We start from the raw sequence: 25,253 nt of genomic DNA on the forward strand, positions 1-25,253 counted from the left end.
GCATGAAGCTGAAGTGTGCCACTGGGCTAGGAACACATCCCAGCGCTGACTCCACAGCCCTGCGCTCTGCCTTACACCTGCAGTAGGGTTCTCCTGCCACACGTGAACCCTACAGCAGCTCCTTCTCAGCATCAGCTCCCAATTACCATGTTCAGTGTGAGAGTTCAGATCTACTCTGTTAATGCAGATACCCATGTTATTAGGCACGGGTCATCCTCACGTACCTCTGCGCCTCCTAGATACTGTGGCACTGCATGGCAAGGGGCTCCACAGGTCTGCAGGGCCCTCTTGGGCCTTTACTCTTGCTTCTGCTACTGTAAAAATGTTTCTTCATAGAATTTACTCAGAACAAAAGCTGAATTATCTTTCCTAACCCTTAGGATGGTGTGGGAATGCTGCGTGCCATGCCTGCTGCTCCCCCGAGCAATAACTAGCTTGGCCTGGACAGGTGGTAGAGCCCCTAGTTTACACAATTTTAGAGGATTTCAGCTGTCTGTGGTTTGCTTTGAATCACTGTCTGCTCAAAGCAATGATTACAGGAGCTTTAGCTTTGGTCAAGCCCACTTTTCTCCCATTTATCTGAACACGCTGGCTTCAGGACAATTCCCTAGAAATGTAGCCTCTGGATCTCCTTTTACAGTAATGGTCACGGACATGCCCACAGCCATCCTCAGCTCTGCCCATTGCAGCTGGAAGGGTGCCCACAGCTGTGCAGAAAGGCCCAGGAGGTAGTTCTGATCTCATTGCCCCAACAGCTGGGCCCTTGAGCACAGACAGCCGGGCTGCAGCACCGGCCAGAGGCCTCTGCCACGGCCAGAGCTCTACCCCCAACACATACAAATGTCCCCAGCCAACAGCTCTAACTGCCATCCCAATTAAGACCCAAAACTCAGCTGCGAGATTTAGGGCTTGCTGCAGGTCCGTGAGAAGTCCAAGACCTGGATGCAAGTACTTGAAACAGCAGAACCTGTGCCAAGAGCTCTGGGCTCCACAAAACTCAAACGCAAAGCCCAGAGCTGCCTCTGACTGGACAGTAAATCAGAATCTCGTTCAAAGGAGGATGATTTAATCCAGCAGAGTAAAGGTTTGAAGTGGGTTCCTCCTTATTTCTCCTGACTCTTTCTGAAGACCTCGAGGGAGAATTACTCTCAAACAAAGGAATTTTACTTCCTTCTTCCATTGTCTCCGGCAAGCTCTGCAATACAGAAACCATGGAGTAAATGGTGTGAAATGCCTCCATGGCGAGCAGAGCCCCAACACATCCCTCCCCTGGACAGGTATTGCTCTCCCCCCAGGAGCCCTGCAGAAGCACAAGGTCTGACAGAAGCATTTCCAGCTGCGAGCTTACTTGGGAGAGCACAGCATAAGCAAAATGCTTCTGAACCGGAGCAGCGGAAGAAGCATTTAAGAGGGGGAACAAAGAGGAAAAGGGGGAAGAGAAAACAACAAGTAAGCCTGTGCAAAGGGACAAAAGAGAAAACCAGTGCATGGGGACAGGGAAAGGATGCAAGAGAGACGAGATAGACGAGGTTAAACTACCATGCAAACAGGGAGCTAGCGGGTTGCTAGGCTTCCAAGTATCCTGTGCCTGTGCACAGATGCTATTTATGGGAACATGCCAGAATCAATAGGCAGAAGATTTTTATTCAACATCCTTATTAATGACCTGAAACAAAGGCAAACAGCATATAAATTACAACTGCAGATGATGCTAAATTTGGAGCGCAGTGAGAGCGCTAACAAACACGAAGGATCCATGCAGAAATGGGGAAAGTAAGGCAGAAAATAAAGATCTGTCTGGATAGAAAAAGCAAAGTAATGTAGTTCAGGGGACGATAACTGCAGACGCGGATCTGCATCGAGGGTGAGATGCTTGGGGAAGCAGGAGCCTGCAAGGAGGATCACCAACAGCTCATAAAATATTCTCAGCAGCAATACGATAAGGCAGCAAGACATCAGTGTGATTTTGAACAGCAGGCACAGAGATATCATCTCACTGTCGGAGAGAAGCAATGAAAACTATACTAGGCAAATCGTTTAAAAATGGATGGGATGTGATGGGAGATCAACAGCATAAAACATTTGAGCCGTCTTTTACAGAACGGCTCATTATCCCCATGGCTGGATTTCCAGAAAACCTTTACTAGTCCCAGTGCCAAACTCCTCTGAAAACCTGCGTGTCCAGGGGACTGACTTCTTATGAAGATATAGGGAGATACTGCCAGAGTCTGAAACTACTTCACAGGCATCAGGAAATCATCCTCTGCTCTAAGTGGTTGCTTAAATCGGAGCAGATCTCTCCCCCCCCGCCCCTCCCCAATTTCAACTCTGTCTGCTGAATATAAAAATTAGAACGTCTTCTGATTTGGAAACCTGGGACTACATTAGAAACATGATATATATTTACTGTTTGTAAATCCAGCAGATTCCAGATTGCTTTTGAATTTTATATGGTTTAAAAAAAACAACAACAAATCAACCAAAACAAGAAGCTCAACAAGCACTAGGTTCGCTCTGCACATCTGAACAGACAATGCTGGCTCCTGAAAGAGATGAGATGACTGGACATTCTTCTTCGGCACAGATTACAAGGAGACACTGTGTCAGATAGCAACTATCTACACATTACCAATGTCAGACATAACCTAGTTACATGGAGGAAATCGCAATTATCTCTGACATAAAAATAGTAGTGGTAAAACAAAATCCACCGCACGTTCACAATGGTGCTACTGTCAATATATAAAACATCTTTAAAATACAGAATAATGTCACACGACTATTCCTGTGGGGCGGTGACACGCAGAGCCTGGCACTGACTCACACCCAGAGCCTGCAATCCCTGCCAGCACAAGGGTGGCGAGGAAGGCAGGGATAGCAGGGCCGGGAGCAGGGAAGGGAATCAGCCCTTGCCAGTCCCACTGCTGGCATCTTTCTCATAAGTGGCTAAAAACCCCATGGTCCCTTGCAGAAGTAAGGGATTTGGACGCTACATTCAACCATAGCAAAGTGACTACTTTGAACCTCACAAGAGCCTGGAGAGCCATCATCCTTGGTCTAGGTGAGTTGTACCAAACACAGATCCCACCACAGCCCCATTTTCGAAACAGACTTTGAGACTTGGCAAGTTCTGTGAACATTTGGGCTTTTTTGCATGTTACAAATGGTCCTGATGTAGCAAATCAGGTGCTTATGCCAAGTGATTACAAATCTTAGGTCAGCCAGCATGGGGATGTACTGCAGCACCTGCCACGAAGCAGGGCAGGGACTCCCAGACCACCTGTGTCTCGCCAGTACCAACGATGGGGAAAAACACATTGGGGAAAGTGCTGGCAACTCCAAACGAAACAGATGACATACTTTACAAGATCAGAACAGTGGCTCACCTAGCTGAATACTTTTTCCCAACAGGGGTAAAAGGACTCACTATTCAGAGGAGACACACACACACACAAAATTTAAAAAGGGAAAAAAGACAACACAGTCCACTTGCACTAGCAGTGCCTGCACACTGGTGGACTTCAAGATGTGGCATTTTGCATAGAGTATGTGGAAATATTTACCAAGGCTGGAGGCTGTCCCAGAAATGTTATCACACTTGCTCTTACCAGGAGGGTAACAGATCTTGGATCAAGACAGCCACCAGGGGTCAAGGCCTTAGTTTCATGTCTCGTTCTGAGGACGTCAGCCCCATTTACTCCTGGGCTGGTGCAAAGCTGAGTGCAGAGAGCTCAGAACAAGCTGCATAAGCATCACTCTCTCCTAGGACTGGCCACTATCACAGACAGCTATAGCCCTAACACAGATTTTGGCAGCTGCTATTCCCATGACAGATAGGGGGCCCCCAGCTGGGGCTGCCAGATCCCTCTTCAATGGCATCCCACTCAGCGGGGAGTCTGGCAGACAGAAAGATCACAGCCAGCAAAGAAAGCCAGGAGCACCACCAACAAAACAAGGACCAGAAAAACATCCAATGCGCTCACTGTAGTGAGAAATAGGGTAGAAGTCTGCATACTCCAGCCACAAAACCACACCCTGTTTGAACCTCTTGTGGGAGTCCATCTAATTTCTGGTTGCCTTTCTCACAAGCCGTGTGCCTCTGCCCACAGCCGCTTCCTGCCAGCCCCCTGATGCAAAGCCCCGCTCGCAACTGACCTGCAGCATTATTTTATATTTGCTCAGGGAGCTGTTCCTTGAGTGATGTCTTCGACTTTCAGTTGCTATCGTGGAAAAATCTTAACTCTCCTACTGCAATCATTTTGAGGACGGCTTCAGAAGCGTACAGCACCCTGGTTCTGCTGGAAGTCTCACTGCTGGGCAATGACACTCACAACATTGTTTAGCCTACAAGATCTGACACATCCCCAGCCCCAGGTGGGAGTGCTTGAAGTTACATTCAGCAAAGGCTTACGCATTTTTGCACACACACTGTGTCTCTAGCAGGTCAAGGACCAGAAGGCAAGATCCCATGGATATAGGAGGGAGTAATTTCTTAAGAAGTTGTGAATGCTAGTAACACTAATGGCTGAGAAAGTTCATCTTTTGCTTGGGGAAGAAAAACTAACACGCACAAGGGCTGTGCTTCACCCATAGACATCCATTACCTCTTCAACAATAGGGCAACTGAAAACAACTAACCTTAAAAATCCTGTTGCGTGGTGAAAACATCTTATGACATGACACCATTTGGTGGAAATACTCTCTCCACAGCTGGAGTAGCCAGCAAAGTCTAAGGCAAACCTCTGCATGAAAGCCTGTCAAGAAATTTTCATCTCAGTGTATGCCATTTTTTTTCCATCTCTATATATAAAGGGATACAACAACTTGATTTATTTGTATAAATAACTATTTGAGAACTAAAAATAACAGGGATGGACATGCAACATTTGTTTGTTTCCACACCAGCATTTTACCTCTGCTTATTCAGCCAGATCAAAATTGCTTGCTAGAGAATTTTAATAACCAAATGCATAAAACCCAAGGTCTGCCATCAGGCTACAAGAACTGCATGAAATATACAAACAGCAAGATGCTCAAGCACGAAGTGAGCAGCGTAAACCTGGCTGCCATAAATATGTAACACTTCTGTATCTTACAGTTGGGATTTTTTCCTTTCTAAAAATTAAGTTACATCTGCATATCCTGCATCTGCCTTCTCTTCCTCACTTGTGGGTTTTTGCTGCTATTCAGTGGCAGATTTAGGACTAATGAAGCACATTATGACCAAACCAGGGAGAGTATTTCCAGTGCTGTTGAATGGTGCCTAACTCCATTCCCACTGAAATTCAGGGCAGCACTGCCATCCATTTCAGTAGCTGCCACCATGCTTGGCCTCTTCCGAACACCTCAGAGATCCTCCACTACACACACAGACAGCGGCAGAAGATTCTCTCCCGATTCAACATCAGGGCTCAGACCAGAAATGCACCCAATAATTCCATGGTGCCTGGTACCACAACACTTTTTTGTGCTATCATTAGGTAACACCAAGTTTTGGGATGTATTTCCTTAAAATGTGGTGTCTGTCCTCAGAAAGGAAAGTTTTCCTATGCCAAATTAGACCAACACTTAGTCTATCCAGACATCTAATTTGTTCTAAAACACTGGTTGATGTCATACACTGCATTAGTGGGAGGGCGAGGGTCAACCTGCGCCATTATTAGATCTAGATTGGATATTAAGTCTCCAGTACACATCTCTACTTCTGTCACCCTTCTGTCACGCCAAGGCAACCTCGGAGATCTCTTCCTCCACAGCAGAGAGACACGAGGAGCAGTAACACAGCACTTAATTCACATCATCCTAACAAAAAAGCCCCGTTTCCTCACCTAGAACTACATTTACCATGGAGGGAGAAATTTTCCACCTTAGTCCCTGAATTGCTGCCAAGAAGAAACGTTGAATTAGTGCTCTGGCCCTGGGGTCTCTCCGAAGGAAACACTTCTCTGCTGGCAGACAGAGTCAATTGGCCAAGCCACTGTTCGCTGAGCCCTGCTAGCTATCAAAGGCTGGCATCAAGAGCACCTTGGGCTGTATTCAAACTAGCAACTGAGAACTAAAAAGCAGTGAGCAGCAGCACCAATTCCCTGAGCCGCCCACCACACAGTGCATGCCATCTCTCACGGAAAACCGTGCATTCCTGGGAAGACCAAACATGTGAAATCTCAGGCCAGAAGCGGGTTCATCTAAAATTAGATCTACACATTCTCTGAGATACTCTAAATTGAACCAAGAAAGAGATAAGAGGAAGCACATCAAAGGCAAAGGGGAAGCAGAGTTTGAGAGCTGCAGAGAAGACGAGTTCAAATGAGGCCCTTTTCCCGCCCCTTTGTACCATGGTGGAGGAGCCCCAGAAGAAGCCATCTGTCACATCCTCTTGGCCCTGCCATCACCAGCTCATGAAATCCAGGCTGTCTCAGCCTGGATGCACATGCCTGCATATGCATTTTCAGGAACGTTCCCCAGAACCAGCCCTTTTGGCTGAATATACAAAAGACTTTATTCCAGTTGGAATAACAGAAACGTTCACATTGACAACTGCTGCCAGTGTGACATAAATAAAGCCAACAGAGCAATGGAAATTGCGGCTGACAGCAAGTATTCCAGCGAATGCTAAAATTCCCCTAGGAAGCAAATACAGATTCCCTGAACTCACCAGCAACTGAAGATTGCCTTAAGATGCCAAACAGTTTATATATATTTTTGGATCAAAGGGAAGGCTGGAAGAAGCTCTGATTTCTCCGAAATTTTTGATGGTTATGTGTAGTCTCTCTCAGCTCAGCTAAATCCTGCGTCATCACAAAAGCACGGGCAGATTTCACTTCTCTCCCAGTGACCTCACTGCTGTCCTCAATCCGCACACTGGCGAGGGCTCTGGTGGTTTTTAAGTGCTCTATAAATGCCAGTAAAGAATTAATGCCAATTTTGTCTCTTTTTTTCAAGGACAGAGCACAGAAAAAGTGCGGTTAAGCACGGCACTCAGAGCCCTGCATTAGCAGGCAGCTCTGCCTTAAGGAAGAAGGATTAGTTACTTAGCATCCTCGCCCACCACTGGCCAAAGCTTGCCCTGTATGCAGCTGGGTACCTGGCAGGAGAATGGCTTCATCCAGCCACTCATGCTGTGCATGCTGGCAAGACCACCCAAAGCACAGAGCCAGGAAGAGCAGCTTCTCAGCTATTAGAAACAAAGACATAGCGTGCTACATACTTGTGATGTGGGCAAACTGAAAGCTTCTACCTTTTATGATTTCTAGGGATGTGGCACAGGAAAGGAGCAGGGCTCAACAGGGAACAATCCCCTTCTGAACTGCTGGGCCTCCAAACACGATTCCCTAGGGAGGCAGCAGCACCTTTGTCCCAGTTCCCCACTGAACAGGATCCATTGCACAGGACAGACCCTGCTCTGACCTGGTGGCCTCCCGGGCCAGCCAGCAGCTGCCAAAGCAGAGCTCTAATGGTTTTGACTTCTCAGGAACTCAGATTCTGAATGATGTTGCCATCCCTCTGGATCGTTGCATCTTGCCCAGATGCTTTGTGTCTGCTTCACTTGTATACTGTCAGCTCCTGCACCGTTTCCTCCCCTTTCAAAAATCAAACAGAGCGCAGAAAAAAAACTGTTGCAAAAAATGGCCTCTCCCAGTTTTCTCTGCTTCTGGCAGTTTGAGCCTCAGAGTTGGTCTGCAAGCACTACACCTCATGAAAATTAGAAGGCACAAGCCTCTTGCATCCAGCCAAACATGAGGCAGGCAGGTCAGTTACCCAGAGACGTCAGGTTAGAGAACAGTGCCAGAGGAGAGGAAGACACTTTTTAGTGATTGCTTTGTCAGTGTTAGGTTGATGGTTGGACTCAATGGACTGAAAGGTCCCTTCCCACCTAGACGATTCTATGACACCTTTGTCTCCAGCACAACAGGCAGTTGCTGTCTGCTCCCCGTGGGCACTCACCTGATGATTGCTCACCACACTCCCTGACTGACTACTCACTGCACTTCTCCAGCCCAAACAGTCCTAGCCCAGTCCAGCCCTGCTCCTGCAGTGAGCTCAGCCACAAGGAGAAGGCCCACACACCAGGTCTCTGACTCCACCTACCCAGCAAGATGTTTTTCTTATTTTTTCCCCCCTCACTTTCCCACCACCACTTGCATATACACTGCATAAGGAGGCCAGCTTTCATCTGCCTGCTGAATAGTGGCCAGACAGTTTTCAGCCAACACAAGCACACAAGTCTATCCCTCTGCATCAAAGGTAGGAGCCAAAGCCAACGGAAAACAAGGAGAGCCTTGCTATGGAGGTCTCTTGCGAGGAGGTCTGGCCACACTTGAATACCTGCCTCACTGCAGCTGAGTCCAACTGACTGCAGCAGGAGGAAGGAGCAGCTCAGGATGAAAATGATTGTCTATGACCACCGTTACAACTAATTGTTTCAGTTGATTATAGAGGTCCTATTTTCCACACCTTCAGCCAAATACACTCTGGAAAGAAGTTATAACTTCATGGTGCTGGCCAAAAAATATAAAAGGCAGAACCCCTTTTTATACCCTCAATCCCCTATAAAATACAGAGTTCCTGACACTTTCATAAGACATGTTGCCATTTCCAACCTGTGCTGTTACCCAACACCCATCCTTCAGTGCCCTGGTAGGGGCCCTGCCTGAAGGATCACCCAAAGAGAGCAACAGGCACCAAGCAGGAGCCCAGAACTGCTCTCCCTCCACCCCACGTGCTGCCAAGGCTCAGAGAACCTACTTCCAGTCTTTCTCATCAGGACCCGCTTTTGCTGCTCTGCCCAAGCACTTCTCTACGTAAGCGGCAATCCTTCTGCATCCCACCTCCTCCCCCTCCATTTATGAAGAACACGAAATAAGCCTCACCATCACCTTGTCTCACCCTGGCCTCCAGCTTCTCTCCAAGCTTTTGGGTGGCCAGGAGGGCACAGCGAGCTCGTATGACCACCCCAGTGCCCTGGACAGCAGCAAGTGCTGGTTAGAGCAGTGCAAACCCCTTCCAGGTGTCGCCTTCTCAAATGCCACCTAAGGGCCTGGGCAGAAGTCCCTTCACAGATCCAGCTGTGTGGCCATGATAGCAGACATCCTGTGAACTACTCCATATGCAGAGGGCAGGGTAGGAGCAGACAAACACTGCAACCCCTTCCACTGACACAGTGGGATCCCACGGGCACAGACGGCATTATAGTGAGGCTGGGCTGGGGAGGATATGAAACGCTCGAAAATACAAAGTCAGCCAAAGAACAGAGCCAAACAGCCAGCCAAAGAAAGAGCCCAGTCAAAAAGAGCATCCCCCATTTGCCAATGCCAGGTTATTTTATTCTGAGCCGCTCGGAACACCATCTGAAAAGCCAGTGGACAAAAATGGGTTGAGAAAGATCCTCATTTCAATCTCCCTTCATAAATCCCCATCCTCCTTGTACTGAGGTCCCTGCACAAGAGGGATGGCACACAGGATTCCCGATGCCAGCATCTGAGAAACAGCCCTCCCCTCCCTTTCATATCAGCTTTGCTTTACTTAGCACAATAATTGTTAATGTTTCAGCTCTCCAGTGGGGCAGCACATTTTATTGTTAGCCTACATGGTAAAAATAAAATCTGATTGCAAGAAATTGCTTGGCTTCAATTATAACATCGGTATTAATTACAAGTGCAACTGTAATTGCAGGGAGGGAAGGCAGAGTGGCAGTGATGAGGGTGCATACTAAGTTCTGGTGGGCGAGCCGACATTTTCCAGCCCAGCCCTCCCAGGGAAGAGGCTTTTGCCTCCTTGACAGCAGTGGCAGCAATCCCAGACCAGCAAGTCTGCATGGCTCACGCTGCTCTGCCTGGTGGCATCTCCCGGAGAAGAGGCATCTGATCTGCTCCCAGCCCCTGGAGACCTCCTGTCATGCTGGCACAACTCTGATTGATGCTTTCCCTCCACTTGGAGCATAGTCCCACCCGACTCATCCATGGAAACTCCTCAGAGCCTGTATACTGCCACCCCCAACTCCACATGTAACCAAAGACAAAAAGCTTGAGCCACAAATCTCTGTTGCCTCCCCAGAGCCTGCCTGCACCAGCTCAGGAGCTGGCAGGCCAGGGCTGGAGAAGGCATCTCACACTCCCATAGCCCTTGGCTGGGCTTCTGTGTGTTTGACACAGCCAGCTCTGGGGGTGCCAACAAACCTCCCCTGCTCTTTCCTTCATGGGATTGCTTGAGAGGGATTTTTCTCCCAATCCCCTGATGTCAGGGGGCAGCCTGGAAGCCAACAATCCCTGTCAATTTCAGTAGGAGCAGAGGCAGGGATTTCTACCTTTGCTGGATTCAGCTCTCATCTCTGTCCTCATCACACAGGTCAAAGGGAAAGAGTATTTAAGGTTCTTCCGATTTGCCTGGAGCATGGCTCAGAGCAGCCAAGGGGCCAGCAGCGCTTTGTGCTGGGTGAACACCCCAGTGTCTAAACAAGAACAGCTTCACTACTCATTCATCCTGCCCAACTGCAAGAACTCGTTGGGAATGCCTTACCACCTCCTGAGAACAACAGGACCAAAGGGCACCCAGAGCTCAGCATACATACACTCTGTGCCCACAGAGGCATTTTTTTTTTCCTCCATTCCTTTATCATGTTCACATGACATACAGCACACAAAACAGAGCACCATAATGCACTGGGGATGAAATCAAGATAGGGAACAAAAATATGTACTTACAGCTGAACATCGTGAAGTCCACAGACAAGACCTTAAAGAATCACCTCCAGTAATAGTTAGGAGTGAATGCTGGGGAAGGGAAAACATCTGAGAGGCAGGAGTGTCCTCTACAGTAGAACATCTCAGAGCAGGATCTGGAACAGGCCTGGGACCACTCATGGCTGTGCACTGCTAGGTGGAGGCCGTGTTTCCCAGCTCTGCAGTGGGCATAGAGCTCAAACCATTCCCAGATGCAAAAGGCTAGGGAACAGCATGTTACAGCTACCCCCAGGTCCAGGGCACATCGTTTCTGATGAGAGAAGTACTGTTTGAGAAAAGACTCTGTTCCCATCAGAGATGACAGGCGTTCAGTTCTTGATACTAGGGAGGAAGGAACAAGCCAAGAACTTGACTATTAAGAGAGGCAGCTATAAAACAACACTTTCAAATGGGGCAGGAGAGGAAAAGACAGTCCAAACCTGATGTGGAGATAAGCATTGCTATTCCCCGGTGCTGATGTGCACCTCAGACTTGCAATTTCGATTCTGAAGGTCCACCTCTTCTCCACTCATCTAGTGGAACAGCCACTGTCTTGAACAGCTGAAAGCACGGCAGAGCTAGGGGCTGAAGGACAACAAGGCTGGCCTCCTGTATGCCACATAAACCTCCCAGAGCTGCTCACTGCTCACGGCCAGGACTGTTCTGTGAGCTAGCAGATAGGAGATCTCTCCTGGGAGTAAGGCAAGGTAAGGTCCTTCTGTTCATTAAGCCACTTCCACCAAGGCGGCTGCAGACACCTCTGCAGAGGTATCTAAGAGGAAAGCATTTGCTACCTGTTTCCTGACCCAAAACCTTGCCTACAGAAATCATCTGAGCCTACCCACTTTGCAGGACTCGGAGGCTGCTCCTGCCAGAGTGGCAGCAGGAGCGACAGTAAGAGAAGTTGTTATGGTTTGAGAAAACCCATAACAATTTATTGTTGTTGAGACAATTATTCTATCACCCAATGGACCCCAACCCACCTGGGAAGGGGAATCGGGGAAAACAAGGAAACACAAGGGTTGAAATATAAATAGATTTAATAGGATAAGACTAAATAATTAACAATACTACTAAAGAACCAGTATTGTCCCCAATACTAATATAAAATATACGACTATACTCAGCCAATTCTATCAGTAGGAAGCTGTGTGCTCCCAGCAGCTGACAATGAATGTTGGACACTGCAGGCACAATGGCTTTGGGAGAAAGGGAAGGACTCACACTCTGGCACTGGGACAAGGAGTTCTCTGGACCGCCACCATCAAGGGAGATAGAAACTACGCAGCAAACTTTCTACTTTATATTGAATGTAACATTCATGGTATGAAGTAATCCTCTTGGCCTGCCTGAGTCAAATATCCAGGCCTCACTCCTGATTCCTGCACCTGGCACGTCTCGAAAACACTGAAACCTTAAATCCCACATAGCCTATAACATAAATATTTTAATGAATTCAGACACTAGAATCTTCCAAAAGTGGAGTTTTCCCGGCATTAGGAATTAGTCCTGTGTTGCTCAACCGAGGACAGGAGTTTTTATCAACTGTCTTCATTTCATGTCTACGAAACAGAGACAGTATTTCCCCTGTCCTCCATTTGCAGAGGTTCAGAGTGGAACTTCCTTGGAGCTAGGATTTTTTATTTTCAGACATCTGTGCAGAGTTTCTAATATTGCGTGTAGAAACGGTTAATGACTAAAACCAGTTAATAACCAAAAAGCCAGCAGATGGCACTCAAGAATATGCAAGACTTCTGAAATGTGCAAGACCAATAAAACTTGCATCTGCAGTGCAGGACAGCAACATAAGCCTGGTTACATAGACACACTACCAGAAAGGCGGAGAAAGAGGTGATGATCTCAATAACCCAAAGTGCTAAGACCACAACTGCTTTAATCTCTCTTCTAGAAGGGATCCAGGCAGCAGGATTTGGATCCCGTGCCTGGGAACAGCTTGCATTTTGGCAGGGATGCAGCTGGGCAGCACCACCGCTCCGTCTGCGCTCTCAGACAGCCAGCGCTCGAGCGCAGGGGAAAGCTGCGGGTAAGCATGGCAGGGAGCTCATCGCGGCTGAGCATGATCAATCTGGCATTCTCAAGAGCACTAAAACATCGCCTAAACACGGCTGAAACAACAGCAACAAGGCTCCCCTCCCACATGAGCACCATCAGAGCAAGGCCACCCTCCTCCCTGATCCCAGGCTCTGGCAGGGCATATCAGCGTGTGAACCGACATCCGCCTGGCTATCAGGCAGCTCGGCGAAACACATCCAGATGATTCAGGGCTTCTGGGTGGCAACGCCTGTGCTAGTTTTTAAAGTTGTTAGTACAACTTTACTCAGTAGCCTGAAAGACAAGGTTTCAAAGCAGGTAAACAGTTTAATCTTTTGTGGGTTTTTCTATTTCCTATAATGCATTTGGCTACTTTAAGTGCTTCCTCACAAGCCCCCTGTGAAGGCTAAAAAGCACCTTTTTCCACACAAAATTTGAGACCCTTACACATCACATGATCCCCCAGAACAAAGTCTTTAAGAAAAAGAAGCTATCATGAGCCCATCAAAAAAACCTGTTAGTAGCAGAAACATGGGTCCCTGTAATGAAACATGCTGATAGTTTTCCCTGTACAGGGATTTCAGAGTTATTTTGCTTTGCTTTCCCAACCCAAAGAGATAACCTCGCTGGGACTGCAACAGGATGGAGCTGGCTGGAGCAAAGAGGTTCCAGGTTAAGAAGCATCATTTAATGGCACATTACAAACTTAGGGGATGAGCGGTGCAGAGTTTCCTACCAAGTGGCCTGTGGAAGGAGGGGTAACATTTCCACCCCAAAAGAGGCTGTCGGCAAACCACAGCCACATCCATAGCCCCAGCTGGCCACAAGGATCCCTTTGCATGAGTTCATTCCTGGGGAACCTGCATGCCTGGTCTAGCCGGCAGATCCATCACACCATGGGGGGTTTCTGGTGCCACTGACAACAAGGTGCTCCCACCCTGCTTTGGGTGCCGATGCAAGTCTGCAGGGAATGGCGATCCCTCCCCTTCAGACCTCTCTATTGGGGGTGCTAAGCACCAGAAGCCCAAAGCCCTGCAAAAGCCAGTGGACAAAGAGACCTAAAGGGGAAGGTGCATGTGCCAGCTCCCTAGGGCCTGGGCTGCACCATGTTTTGAGCTTTACAGGATGGACAGTAAACCCTGGCAAACCTGCCGGCTGTGCCCAGCAAGCCTATTAGTGGGACTGGGGGCAGACAACACTCGAGGCATGTTTCCTCAACAGTTCCCACCCCTAATCCAAGGCTGGGCACCCAGAGTGCAGGGGTGCCCCAAAAGCAGCAGCTGTCAGCTATGAAACAGCACAGACACCGACAGCAAAGCACCAAAAAGGAGGAGGGAGCACGTATCGCAAGCTGCCCGGCTCCGGATCAGGAAGGAAAGGGGAAGGCAACAGGGTCTTCTCCACACACCCCTGCACCAAACCACATATCAAGCTGGAAAAGAGCAAGGTGAGAGGGCTCCCAGTGAGCACAGTGGGGACGGCAGAGCCGGGGATATATCAAAGGCACAGTGCCGGCAGCATCTGCTGGGACAGCTAACACGACTGTTCCATGGGCACAGCCCAGGCCTGCTTGATGCCTCGCACAAATCATCTCCTGCCCCTCAGGTCAAGGCAGTTGCCAGCTCATGGAAAATTTTAAGAAGAGTAATTTTATTGGTTTTGTTTACTTTGGACTGAAACCAAATTCCATGGAGGCACTGGGATGGCCCCAAAAGCCTATGTTTTAACCAGTTTAGCTGTACGTCCCTTGAAAGATAACCCAATTCCCAGTGCCCCCTGGTGAGGTGGCTGCAGCACCCAGAATGCTGTTTGGGATCCCTTGTGCAACTCCGGCTCCATGTGGGGTGCCGGAAGGTGTAACACTGGCCTCAAGTTGTTAGTTCGGGAGGTGATGAGAACAGGGGAGCACAGATAATCCTGAGTAAACAACCATCTGAGCCTTCACTTGGCAGCGTTTTTCCATTGTCTATTATGTACAGCTGGGTGAATGTCAATAAATTACCAATGGAAATGAGCCCTGCTGAGCAGGCAGTTTGGCTTGAACAGCTGTTTTCTAGGTGGCACAGTGGCATTTCAGCTCCGCTTAGCAAGCAGTGGTGAATCCGGGATTACCAACTGCCTTCGGGGGTGGGAAGGAGGAAAGCAAACCCGGCACAGACAAAGGAAAGCACCCAGGCTGAGAGCCCACTGAGAGGTGGATGTCTCAGGGGAGGAGAAAGCAAAAAGCCAAGCAGGCAGCGGTGAGTCATGGGAAGCTGCCCGCTTCCTGCCAGGCACCACGGAGGTCACAGCCAGCACTGGCGAGCCACTCTGCGCACACTTGCTCCTGCAGCTTACCCACGGGGGAGCAGCGGTGGGGAGCACAGGACAGAGCAATGCAAGAGCTTGCATAAGATCACTGGGAAGCTTCCCAAGTCTCAGGCAAGCTTGGGAAGGAAAAGAAAACCATGGATGGATGCAACGAGGGCTGCAGCTCCTCCATCCGCACCCTTCAGTGTACACACATCTCTCCATTACCCGACACTACAACCTTACCCGCCACCCAACTTCTGTACCGTGCCAGCCCTGCTCCAAAGGCTGGCTGGCAGCCACCACCTACAAAAAGGCAGTCTCGCAGCTGGTCTGCACATGGAAGGAGATGTGGAGAACTGTGGAGGCCAAGTGACACTTCCGATCAACGCTTTTTCCTTTTGGCACAACTGTACTGGGTTGGCTCCTTCCAGAGTGAAGCAAGCTGGGCTTGTTAACTTAAGCAACAGCAACCATGCTTTTGTCTACCCTGAGACAGTCTCTCAGAGGGACCTTGGACACACGTCTCCAGCATGACAGCAAGCTACTTTTGTCTGACATATTCTGCAGGAGAAGGCAGGCCCTGCAGCCAGCTGCGAGAGCGGCACGCAGTGTCCAGCTGGCCAGGACAGCTGGAGCCAAGGCACTCACTCCCTGCTGCAGAGCCCCTGTAAAAGACACCCAGCAAACTCCCGTAAAAACTTTGTGGTCTGCTTTAGGGCGGCTGTTAAAAATAACGATGTCAAGAAACCGGAGGCTCTCGCTTTCAGAAAGAAAGGCATTACATTGCAAAGTCGTTGAGACTTGCTTATTATTTAGCATCTGTTTAATTTCAACTAGGAAAAAGTACCTTGGAGGATGGAGGGCTGAAATTGGTAATTCAATCCTTCAGCTCCACCCTTAGGGAGTTTTGTAATTAAGACACAGTGAAATCAGAGATGATTTCAAGTTGTCTCCTTGGAAAGGCAAAACAGACAAAAAGAAAGCCCACCTATCCACACACTACAGGACCTAAAAGGGTTGAAAGCAGACCACAGGCTACATGTTCTGGCTACGCAGCTCCCGCAGGGTCTCCTGGTCTCCCCGACCACCAAGCTATGGCCAAGGTAAACTATTAAATCAGCCTGAACACGACCAGGAACAGGGAGGGGAGAGGAGCAGCGCTCACAGAAGGAAACTAAGCAAAACACAACCACCCCCTAAACCTTTTCTGGTCATGAGTGAGCCAGGTAATGGTTTGTGCAAAACAGGCAGCCAGTCAAATGCCAGGTCCCCACTGGGGACCCAGAAACAGTTTCCCAATTAAGAACTTGTCAGAGGATGGTAACTGACTGAAGGGTTCATTTCCCAACTGCAAACAGGAATGATGGCTATTTCTAGGGGTTCAAGACAGACTGAATATCAAAAGCTGAACAACAGATTTAGGAATTCCTCCAAGAGAAGAAATAAACCTGATTTCTAAAGCATTTGGCTGGGTCTTTTTGAGAGTCACCTCAACACTACTGATAGCAGCCTAAGAACCCAAACCCCCTGTCTGTGAGTTCCTTGCAGCAGAGACCCTTCTTTCTTCTATTTATATAAAAGAGTCCGAGGCCATTACATTCTCCATTCACTCAAAAGCTCCCCAAAGCAGGTCTTTTACCCAGGAAATTGCATCAGCTGTAAGCAGCATTCAAGTTTTTATCCTCTTGGCCACCCACATTTACATGACTCGATGCACAATTCTGTTCGGTGAAGGATGATGCTGACATCCACCATCTATTAGTCTCACAAACCCTGAGAAGCCTTGCACGATACTGCAGTGCTTCTATGTAGCTCTTCTCCCAGCATCATTCTTTTGTGGAGAAAAGAGGATCTCACTGCAGGATGGAAGTAAAAATGCTGTATTTCATATTTTCTTTCCCAAACTGAATCCTCAGCTTTTCACGGCAAGCAAGAAGACAGACGCAGCAAGCCATCTCACCTCGGAAAGCACAGCTGGGCTTATTTTCTCGCTGCCAGTGTCTTACAGCTCTTCCTTGACTTTTAAATCTTCCCTAAAGAGAAGGTGCATCACCTTCCCCAAGAGACAAAGGACAGGGTGATTTTCTACTGCCAACCGGAGCAGGAAGATGTGGGTGTTCACAAAGTAACAAGAGGAAGCAGCAAAGGGAAGACAAACGCATTCCCTATCAGACTTTCAAACCGATCTATCAGCTGCTTGACTCTTTTTTTCTTTTCAACTGAAAAAAACCCGATAAATGTAACCGGAGGGAGAGTGCCTCCTGTTTCTACAGCAACCGAGGGCCCGGCGCGGCGCCGGCAATGGCATCCCGGGAGCGGCCGGGGGGGCGGGGGGGCAGGGGAACAAAAGCGGCGGCGGCGGCGGCTGCGGGGCAGCGCGGGGTGTCCGCCCCCCCGGCGCTCCGCGGGGCGCCCGGCCCGCGCGCGACTCGCCACGCCAAACGCAACGACGCGGCTGCACGAATAAATAAACACGCAGAAAACAAGACGCCGCTTTTGCCTCCCACCCACCTCCCCACCGCCGGGGAAACCCTCCGCCCCTCTGCGGGCGGGGGCCGCGCCGGGGCCCGGTCCGCCGGGAAGCCCTCCCCTAGTCCCCCGCCCCACCTGTGGCGTGGCGTGGCGTGGCGCGGCTCGGCGCAGCCCCGCACCGGCCCCGCACTCACCCCAGAGGAGAGTGAGGAGCTGCGCCCGCGGCACCAGGCTGAGCGCGTAGACGGCGCCCAGGTGCAGCAGCCCCATCAGCACCACGTTGCGCCAGACGATGGCCTGCCCGCCGCCCGCCGCGGCCGCCTCGCCGCTCGCCGCCCGCCGGGACCCGGCCATCTCGCCGGCGGGGCGCTAGGGGCGGCGGCGGCCCCCGTGCAGCGCGGCCGGGCAGCGGCTAGGGGCGGCCGGGCCGCGCCGCCGCATCTGTTGCTGCCGCCGCCTCCATGGAGCTCCCGCGCCGCCGGCTGCGCCCCGCACCGCGGCGGGGGACGAGCCGGGAAGGGGCGGGGGGGGGCGGCCGCCGGCCCTGCATAGCGACAGCCAATGGCGGCCGCGGTCCGCCCCGCCCCGCCCCCGGCACCGGCACCGCCGAGCGGCCGCCCCTCCTCGGGGCGCCCCAACGGCCGCCCGCCCGCTCGCGGCGGCGTCCCCAACGGGCGCTGGACCGCGCGCGCCTGCGGCCCTCTCCGCGCGGCCCCGGCGAAGGGAGGGCGCGGAGGATGCGGAGGGGCTGCGCCCGGGGGTGCGGGCCCCCCGTCCGCCCTGCCCGCGCCGCCTCAGGCGGCTGCCCTTGAGGAACGGCGGGCAGCTGTCCCGCAGCTCCCCGGGGGCGTGAGGAGGGAAACGCTCCCCGGGGCAGACCGGTTTGAAAGGCGTTTAATTCTGGAAGCCCGTGAAGCCGGAGTGAAAGAGCCACTGGCGGCAGGGAGGAGCAGATACTCGACAGCAAGTTAATGAAGTTTAGCTGACTGGGAGTAACAAGGTGGGCAGTGAAAACGAAAAAAAAAAAAAAAAAAAAAGAAAAAAAGACAGCAAGCTTTTTCTCAGCAGGGCGTACCCAAATGAAGAGCCTGCCGCACTTTTTGTTTACTCCATCCCCCCACGGCTGGCACATTGCCGTGTTCAGATGTGGTTTAGATGTGGTTTCCTGGGGATGCTGCTCCCCCCGTGCCACCGCAGGCCACCGCAAGCCGCTGTGGGAGAGGAGGGACCCGGCATCGCTTGGGGTGCCGGAGTGGGGTTTGCTAATGGCGAGTTCACCCGTGTCAGGAGGGTGACCCAGATACACGGAGGAGCGCCGGCAGAAAGTAGTTCACTGTTACTAGCGAGGCGCTTCACCTGCTGCGGAGCAGGGAACGTCTTGCACAAGCAGCCTGTGGAGGGCTTAAGTCATTAGGTGATAAAATGTTTGTCTGGGATGCATTTTGTTTAGATTTGAATGTTCCTGGGAGGACAGGAGGGAAGGAGGCAGTGGCACCGGCGTGTTGGCAGCCCTCCGCCCTGGCTGGGGCCAGCTCCTCCGTGATTTACAGCCCGCGATGTCTTTGCATTGCTGCGCCAGGACCGCAGAAGGGGGTGATTTAACTTGCGCTGTGCTTTCCTCCTCCCACTCCCTCCTGGTGCCCAAGGGCAATTGTTAGGCTGAGGTCAAGTGTACCTGCTACCAATATGGGATACTCGCTTTCCTTTTAGGGCTCTGCCACGTGGTGTTGGGGACAGGCAGGAGGGAGGACTCCGTCCTTGAATGACTTTTCCATCTCTCAGTGTCTGAGAGGGGAAAGAAGCCCCCATCCCTGACACACCGGCTGCTCCCCGGCTGCTGCTGGGCACACTGCGCTGCGGGTGACCCTCGGGCTTACAGGAGCAAACTGCACAGCTCAAGCTCACCCCCGCACACTGCGGCTCGCACAGGTACACTGCCCTGAGTGTTTGATGGAGGAAGGTAAGGTCTCAGGGTGAGTGAAACAGGAGTGCTACCAGGCAGCAAGGAAATATGGAGACCGGGGAGCATGACCCTTTGGAAAGGCAGGATGAAAGCACTCAGCCTGACCCGGCTTCTGCAGGCTATTAAAGCATGGCATAGGACAGATGTTAGTCTTGTCCATCCACACAGATGCCAGTGGCGCTGAAACCTAGCAGCTGCCTTCCACAAACATTCCTGCCACCCTGGCCAGAGGCAAACACGCAGGGAAACTGCTTCATGAGATTTCCGACTAATCTGCGACACTGATGAATGCATCTGTGAAGGCTCCCTCTGCCACCAGTGTGCCTTAGTGCGATGCTACCTGTGCACACAATGCTGTAAGTTCCATATCCTACTTTTATCCCCAGTCACAGCAGTTTGTTTACACAGAAACCAACACAGCATAGAAAGCAGCTGAACAAAGATGGCATGACAACTGCTCTGTTGTGGCCGGATGTTCTCTGGGTGCGGGGACTGCTGATGCTTAGGGTGACACTGTTGGGTACCTTCTGTGAAGGAAAAGGCCTCAGGCCCCTGTCCTAGCAAAGCTGGTCGCTTGCAGAGAAAGCTTGTCAAGTGCAGCAGCAAAACTGGAAAGGGGACATCGTCCTGTACCCAGCCCACCTGGGACCAGAGGGTTCCTTACTGCTCATGGGGTTGCTGGTCCTGGCGGAGGGGGAAGATGAAGATGAAGGCCAAGCCAGACCAAAGGCACCCCTTTGAGAGTGTCATTGCACAGCGTCGTTCCTCACACGTGGAGCCCATCACTGTTCCTCTGAAATCGCCACTCAGGCAGCAGCACTTCAGTGGCAGCGTCAGCGTTTGTCCCAAGACCGCTGCAGTGGCTGTGGGCAGCAGCACATTTTGGGATGTGATGCTGTGAAAACATCTCCTCTCTTTTAAAAAGCTAACTGGCTGTGTAGGTCATGATGTCAGGACTACATGCCACAGACAGAGATCTGGACTGCTGGGCTAAGATCTTGCTAGTACCCAGAGATGCAAAGAAAAGACTTTGCAAATCGGACTCCTGTTTCCCTTGGTAAAAAATAATATTGGAAAACATTCAGTGAGCCAGAATCGCCTGGAGGATAAACCTGAGGAGCTGCAACCAAACCAGCAACAAACGCGAAAGGAGATTTTTCTCAGTAAACTCTCCAGGGTTCATATTTTTAAAAGCGAAGGGTATGCAAGTCTCAAAAAACAAATGCCTGAGCGTAGTTTAGAAATCTGGAAACTGCTTGCTTTTGTCTTCTGCACTTAATGGCGAAGGCATAGTGACTGCAGACATGCTGGAAATGAGGACTCAAGGCAGTGTTTGGAGAGAAAGGTCACAGCCTCCCTCTCCTCTGCACGTCTTGCCTTTGCTGGCAATCCCAGCTGGACTTTTCTGCTGTCGTGCGTGTCTGTCTGCTCGCCGGGCTTGGCCACCTCTGCTGCAATAATGCCTTTTCTGTGCAGGCGAAAAGAGGCACCTGACATTTAGCTGTGGTCCAGGAGACCCATACGTAGCCCTCAGTGCTATCTTATGAGCTGACTAACCTCAAATGAGTCTCCCTCTGTTGTCCGTTTCAGCACAACTCTCGCTCGGATCTCCCTGATGGGCGAGAGGACCGGACGACGAGCTCAAATCTGCCCACAGGCAGCGTGCAAGTGCATGTTTCCCCCTGGGACAAGAGCGTACCTTTCTGAACCTGGCTGAAATGCTGCACCAGGTTGCTTAACAGATAGGCACAGGCTTCGAGTACTGCTTCAGCACACCCTGCAAGTGAACGCGACTCTCTGCAACACAACTGTGTGTCAGATAACCGACTCAAGAACAAAAGGCAAAGACCTAAATCTTGTGGTGATTCCTATTCCAGCCGAAAACATCGTGGACTTGCAGGGATCCAGCGCTGCTGCTGGAGCTAGGTACTGCCTCACAGAGAAAGCGTGCTTTTATTTCTGGCTTTGCAGAGGGTAGCACAGGGGGATCCACTTAAACCTACAGCCGGCCCCCGCCTGTTGTGCTGTGCTCTGCGTGGCAGCGCACGGGCAGGCAGCAGCAGCTGTCAGGGTGATGCCTATCTCACCAAAAAGCTTTACTGCCAAATAATATGAGACCTAGAAGCTCCTTGCCTTCCTGAGGTGAGTTAGGCTGGGACAGTATTCCCAAGCTGAGGCTGCAAAGTGCTCAAAAGGCTTTGTGGTATCTTAGACAAAGAGTTTTACAATTTTTTAATATCACAAAGGTTTAAGAAACATAGCTGAGCTCTAACGTTACATAGCTCCAGAATTTTCTTGTCTTTCCATAGTTATTTGGCCTGAAAGCATTACCCCTTTCGGCCTTCAGAAAGCTGCGCAAAGCAGCGCAGGGGGAGGCTGCTGCCAGAGTCTGAGCACGGCGCGGCAGGGGGAGGCAGGCAGACACCAGCTCACCTCCACCCGAAACGGCTCCTGGTGCAGCGCCGGCCCCGGCTCCTGATGGGTGATTTGCTGGGGACACGGGCCTGGACTCCGGGGGAGAGCGGCTTTGTGAGTGATATTGGTGCAAAGCACATTAGTCTGCTGTGCTAATTAGTTACTAACTACACCTCCCGAGGCAAGTGAATCAGCAGAGAGTATATAATTAAACCCAAGATTGTTTTTGATACATTTTGAACATTCTTCTAGAATTCTCCACCTGGAAGAAAGAGGGCAGTGATGATGAAAGGTAGTGAACGGTTCATGAAAACACAGCGAGTACCATTTTAATGCTACTGCTGCCTGCTACCATCACATTTCAGCACAGGGCTATTTAAAATGTTGGCAAGAGTGGCCTTTTTTTTCTTTTCTCTTGCCATGAAAAATGAAGTAATGACCCCATAGCATTGTTCAGATAAAGGCTTTAAGTGGTAGAGAAGGAAACAAAGACTAAAACATCATAGGGACAAGAAATACGTGCTCAATGTTTATGTATTGTAGTGCTTGTCGTGTATGTGGCAAAGAAGGTGAGCCACGTTCCCAAGAACCTGTTACAAGAACCTGGATAGCCCTTGTGTTATCCAGGACTTACTGGTGAGGTCAGCTGCGGTTGCCTTTTTAGGGTGCTCCTTAATAAATCCTCTCTTAATTAGACTCTCTCCTGGCTATCTTGCAGCTCTAAAGCTCATCGGAATTTTCATCAGTTTAGCCGCTTTTGAGTGCGAGTTGCATTAAATGTACGCATACATCCTGCCTAGCCCTTTGGTGCTGTATCTGATCTGCAGGACCAGCAGAGGAAACATGGGAATGACTAACTCAGCATATAGTGAGTCAAGGCTGGGACGTTACCCTGAGCTTCCCCATTTAAGACTGGACACGTTGAAACTGTTCCTGGTATTAGTACATTATTTGTTACACTCCTCAGTATACTCTGACCGTGGCCTTGGCTCTTGTTCAAAGCTGAGAGACTCAGCTTGGCACCAGGCACCCCAGCGGGACGCCCAGCACCCCCTGCAGGGGAGGCAGGATCAGTCAGTGGCAGACGTTGGGCCGTGTAAGCCTGTTTTTCCCTTTAGCTTTGAGCCGTGCCGGGCTCTATACGTGCTGCCCTGTCTTTGCAATGCATGCTTAATGCGGCTCAGAACAGTGAACCCTTATAGGTGCGGAGCCATGTGGGATCGCAGATATGGTGGGGGGGGACAGGAGAGGGAACTATCTGACCCAGGGACTCTTTTTTTCCCCTCTCAGACAGAAGAGATCTCCAGCTGGGCTAATGACACTGTGGAGTTTGTGCTACCGAAGCAGAGGACCAGCATGGTGGTGACGGTGAGAACAAAGCTGAGGGGAGCCTGCAGGACTTTGGGGAGTGGTGCCACTGCTCTGCATGCTGTCTCTGCCATGCTTCCCAAAACATGCCCCCTCCCCTCCATAGTTTTTTGGGGAAAGAGCTGTGGCAGCAATACCCCCACCCTTCTCTTTCAATAGCCCAGTCAGTCTAGCATACGCTCCCTTCTGGGCAGCAAAAACACGGTTACTAAACAGTAAACCCACATTCCCAATGTGTATTTTAGGGAACTATGTTATCCGAAAGGCACAACGGAGAACAAATCTGATGTAAACATTGCACAGGCTGGAAACGCTGCAGTGATTAAAAGACTATCTCCAACATTCATGTTAAATGTTGACCTTGGACTCCTGCCAGCAAAAACAGGGTAAATCCATTAGAGACCTTTACAGGCAGAAAAAGGTTTTCACGCAAGTATTTAACTTGGCCGTTCTGCCCATAGTCAGCCTGCTCCGCAGTACTGCCCCTCTTCCATCCCCACCTATTTGCCTTGGCAGCAGGAGAGAACTGCATTAGCTCCGTCTTTTCCCACACTCTCCTACTGGTGCTTTTGCCTGGATGGCGATAGCCGAAGTAGCAAGATACCTCCTCCTGTCAGCCGCTGTTGGACAACACCCACGCCGCTGCAGATTACAGCTTTGAATTTTCTTCCATCCCTTTTTCTTTTAGTTGTGCAGCCTTGGGGGGGGGGGCGGGCACAAAAAGGAGTAGCTTGGTTGGTGTTAATGCCATGGTGTAAATCTCTTCTCACTCAGTGCAATCAAAATTAAGCTATTTGGGGCTAAATTCTTTTACCAGCATAAATTGGCAGGGCTTCATGGCCTTCTGTAAGTGTAGATGGCCATTTGCATTTATAACATCAGATGCGTGGCTAATTGCTTGGCATTCCTTGAAGATATGAACAGACGGCAGCATAACTGATTAACTATTATTATTCATCTCAGCTGCTCTCAGGAGAGAAGTAGCAGATTTTTGCATCCACTCCTATTATGTACTTGGGCAGTTTTCTGGTCCTGAGCTCCTGAGTATGTCCAAGGTAGAAGACCGCTTTCCTTTCAGCAAGGAGAGCAAGATTACTCTGTTGCTGACATACAGTGGCCAGGCCGGTGGTGCAAGACTGCAGTACCCAACGATACTATCACCTCAAAAAAGTCCTGTGTTTCTCTCTGATCCGGTGGTCTCATTTTTGACCACTTCAATTTCCAGACCAAGCTTACTCGTGGCCTGGTCGTATTGCATTTGTTCTCATGCTAGCACTGTTCTTTAGTTCCAATCAACCGGATTTCCTTGCGCTCTTCACTAGGTGAAGCAAAGTTTAGTCTTTCCCTGTTTAACACACTCTTCAGTCCCTGACATCTGCATGCCCCGCTGAGTCCCTTCTCACTTGGCATCTTCTTTTACATGGATGGAAGTCTCACGAAGGCTTGTGCAACACCATTAAATGTTCCTTGGCTTTTACAAAGCCGTATCACGCTGAGGAGCTGTTCTCAGCTAATCCTCAGGTCCCGCTGCTCCTCTTGTTCCCAGTTTATGAGCTTCTAATTTACAGCAATGCTTTTGCCCACAACCCCGCACACTACACCTACTGGAGTGCATCCCACTTTTGCCACCACTGTCAGTCTCCCCAGTCGTTACTGCCAGAATCAGCCATCTTCACAAACTGCGGACCACCTGCGCGTCCCTCACAAGTGCCGCTTGCCACCATCCTGCTTCTTGTCTGAAAACACTCAGTGAGAACACATGCAACGACCAGCTTCTGAATTCCCCTTCTAGCCTTCTCACAGCACCTCCCATCCACCAGTTTGGTCCTGTGGTACTGAGATTCTCTTTTGCTTTCCTTTCCTTGCTGGGCAGTGTATCACAGAAATATCAGGCCCGCCGAGAAAACACGCTTTTCACCGTACTGAGGTTTTTTATTATTCCTGTTTTACCTTTGAATGTGTTCTTTCTTTTA

At 50.4% G+C, this 25,253-nt stretch overlaps 1 protein-coding gene and 1 long non-coding RNA gene across 2 annotated transcripts in view; one reads left to right on the forward strand and one right to left on the reverse strand.

Annotated features, from left to right (window-relative positions):
- The window catches only part of SCD5 (stearoyl-CoA desaturase 5), a 35,172-nt gene extending 17,239 nt beyond the window's left edge, over positions 1-17,933 (reverse strand). The window contains exon 1 of the mRNA XM_054203358.1: positions 17,729-17,933. Within this exon, the coding sequence (XP_054059333.1) occupies positions 17,729-17,888 (160 nt within the window). The 5' untranslated portion in view covers positions 17,889-17,933. The remainder of the gene's footprint in view (positions 1-17,728) is intronic.
- Positions 17,934-18,160: 227 nt separating this feature from the next.
- LOC128910129 (uncharacterized) lies at positions 18,161-23,881 on the forward strand. Its single transcript, XR_008466619.1, has 3 exons — positions 18,161-18,534; positions 19,245-21,423; positions 23,203-23,881. It is a non-coding gene; the product is annotated as an uncharacterized LOC128910129 (long non-coding RNA).
- Positions 23,882-25,253: the final 1,372 nt, after the last annotated feature.

Source organism: Rissa tridactyla, chromosome 5 (assembly GCF_028500815.1).
Source record: "Rissa tridactyla isolate bRisTri1 chromosome 5, bRisTri1.patW.cur.20221130, whole genome shotgun sequence".
Lineage (NCBI taxonomy): Eukaryota > Metazoa > Chordata > Aves > Charadriiformes > Laridae > Rissa > Rissa tridactyla.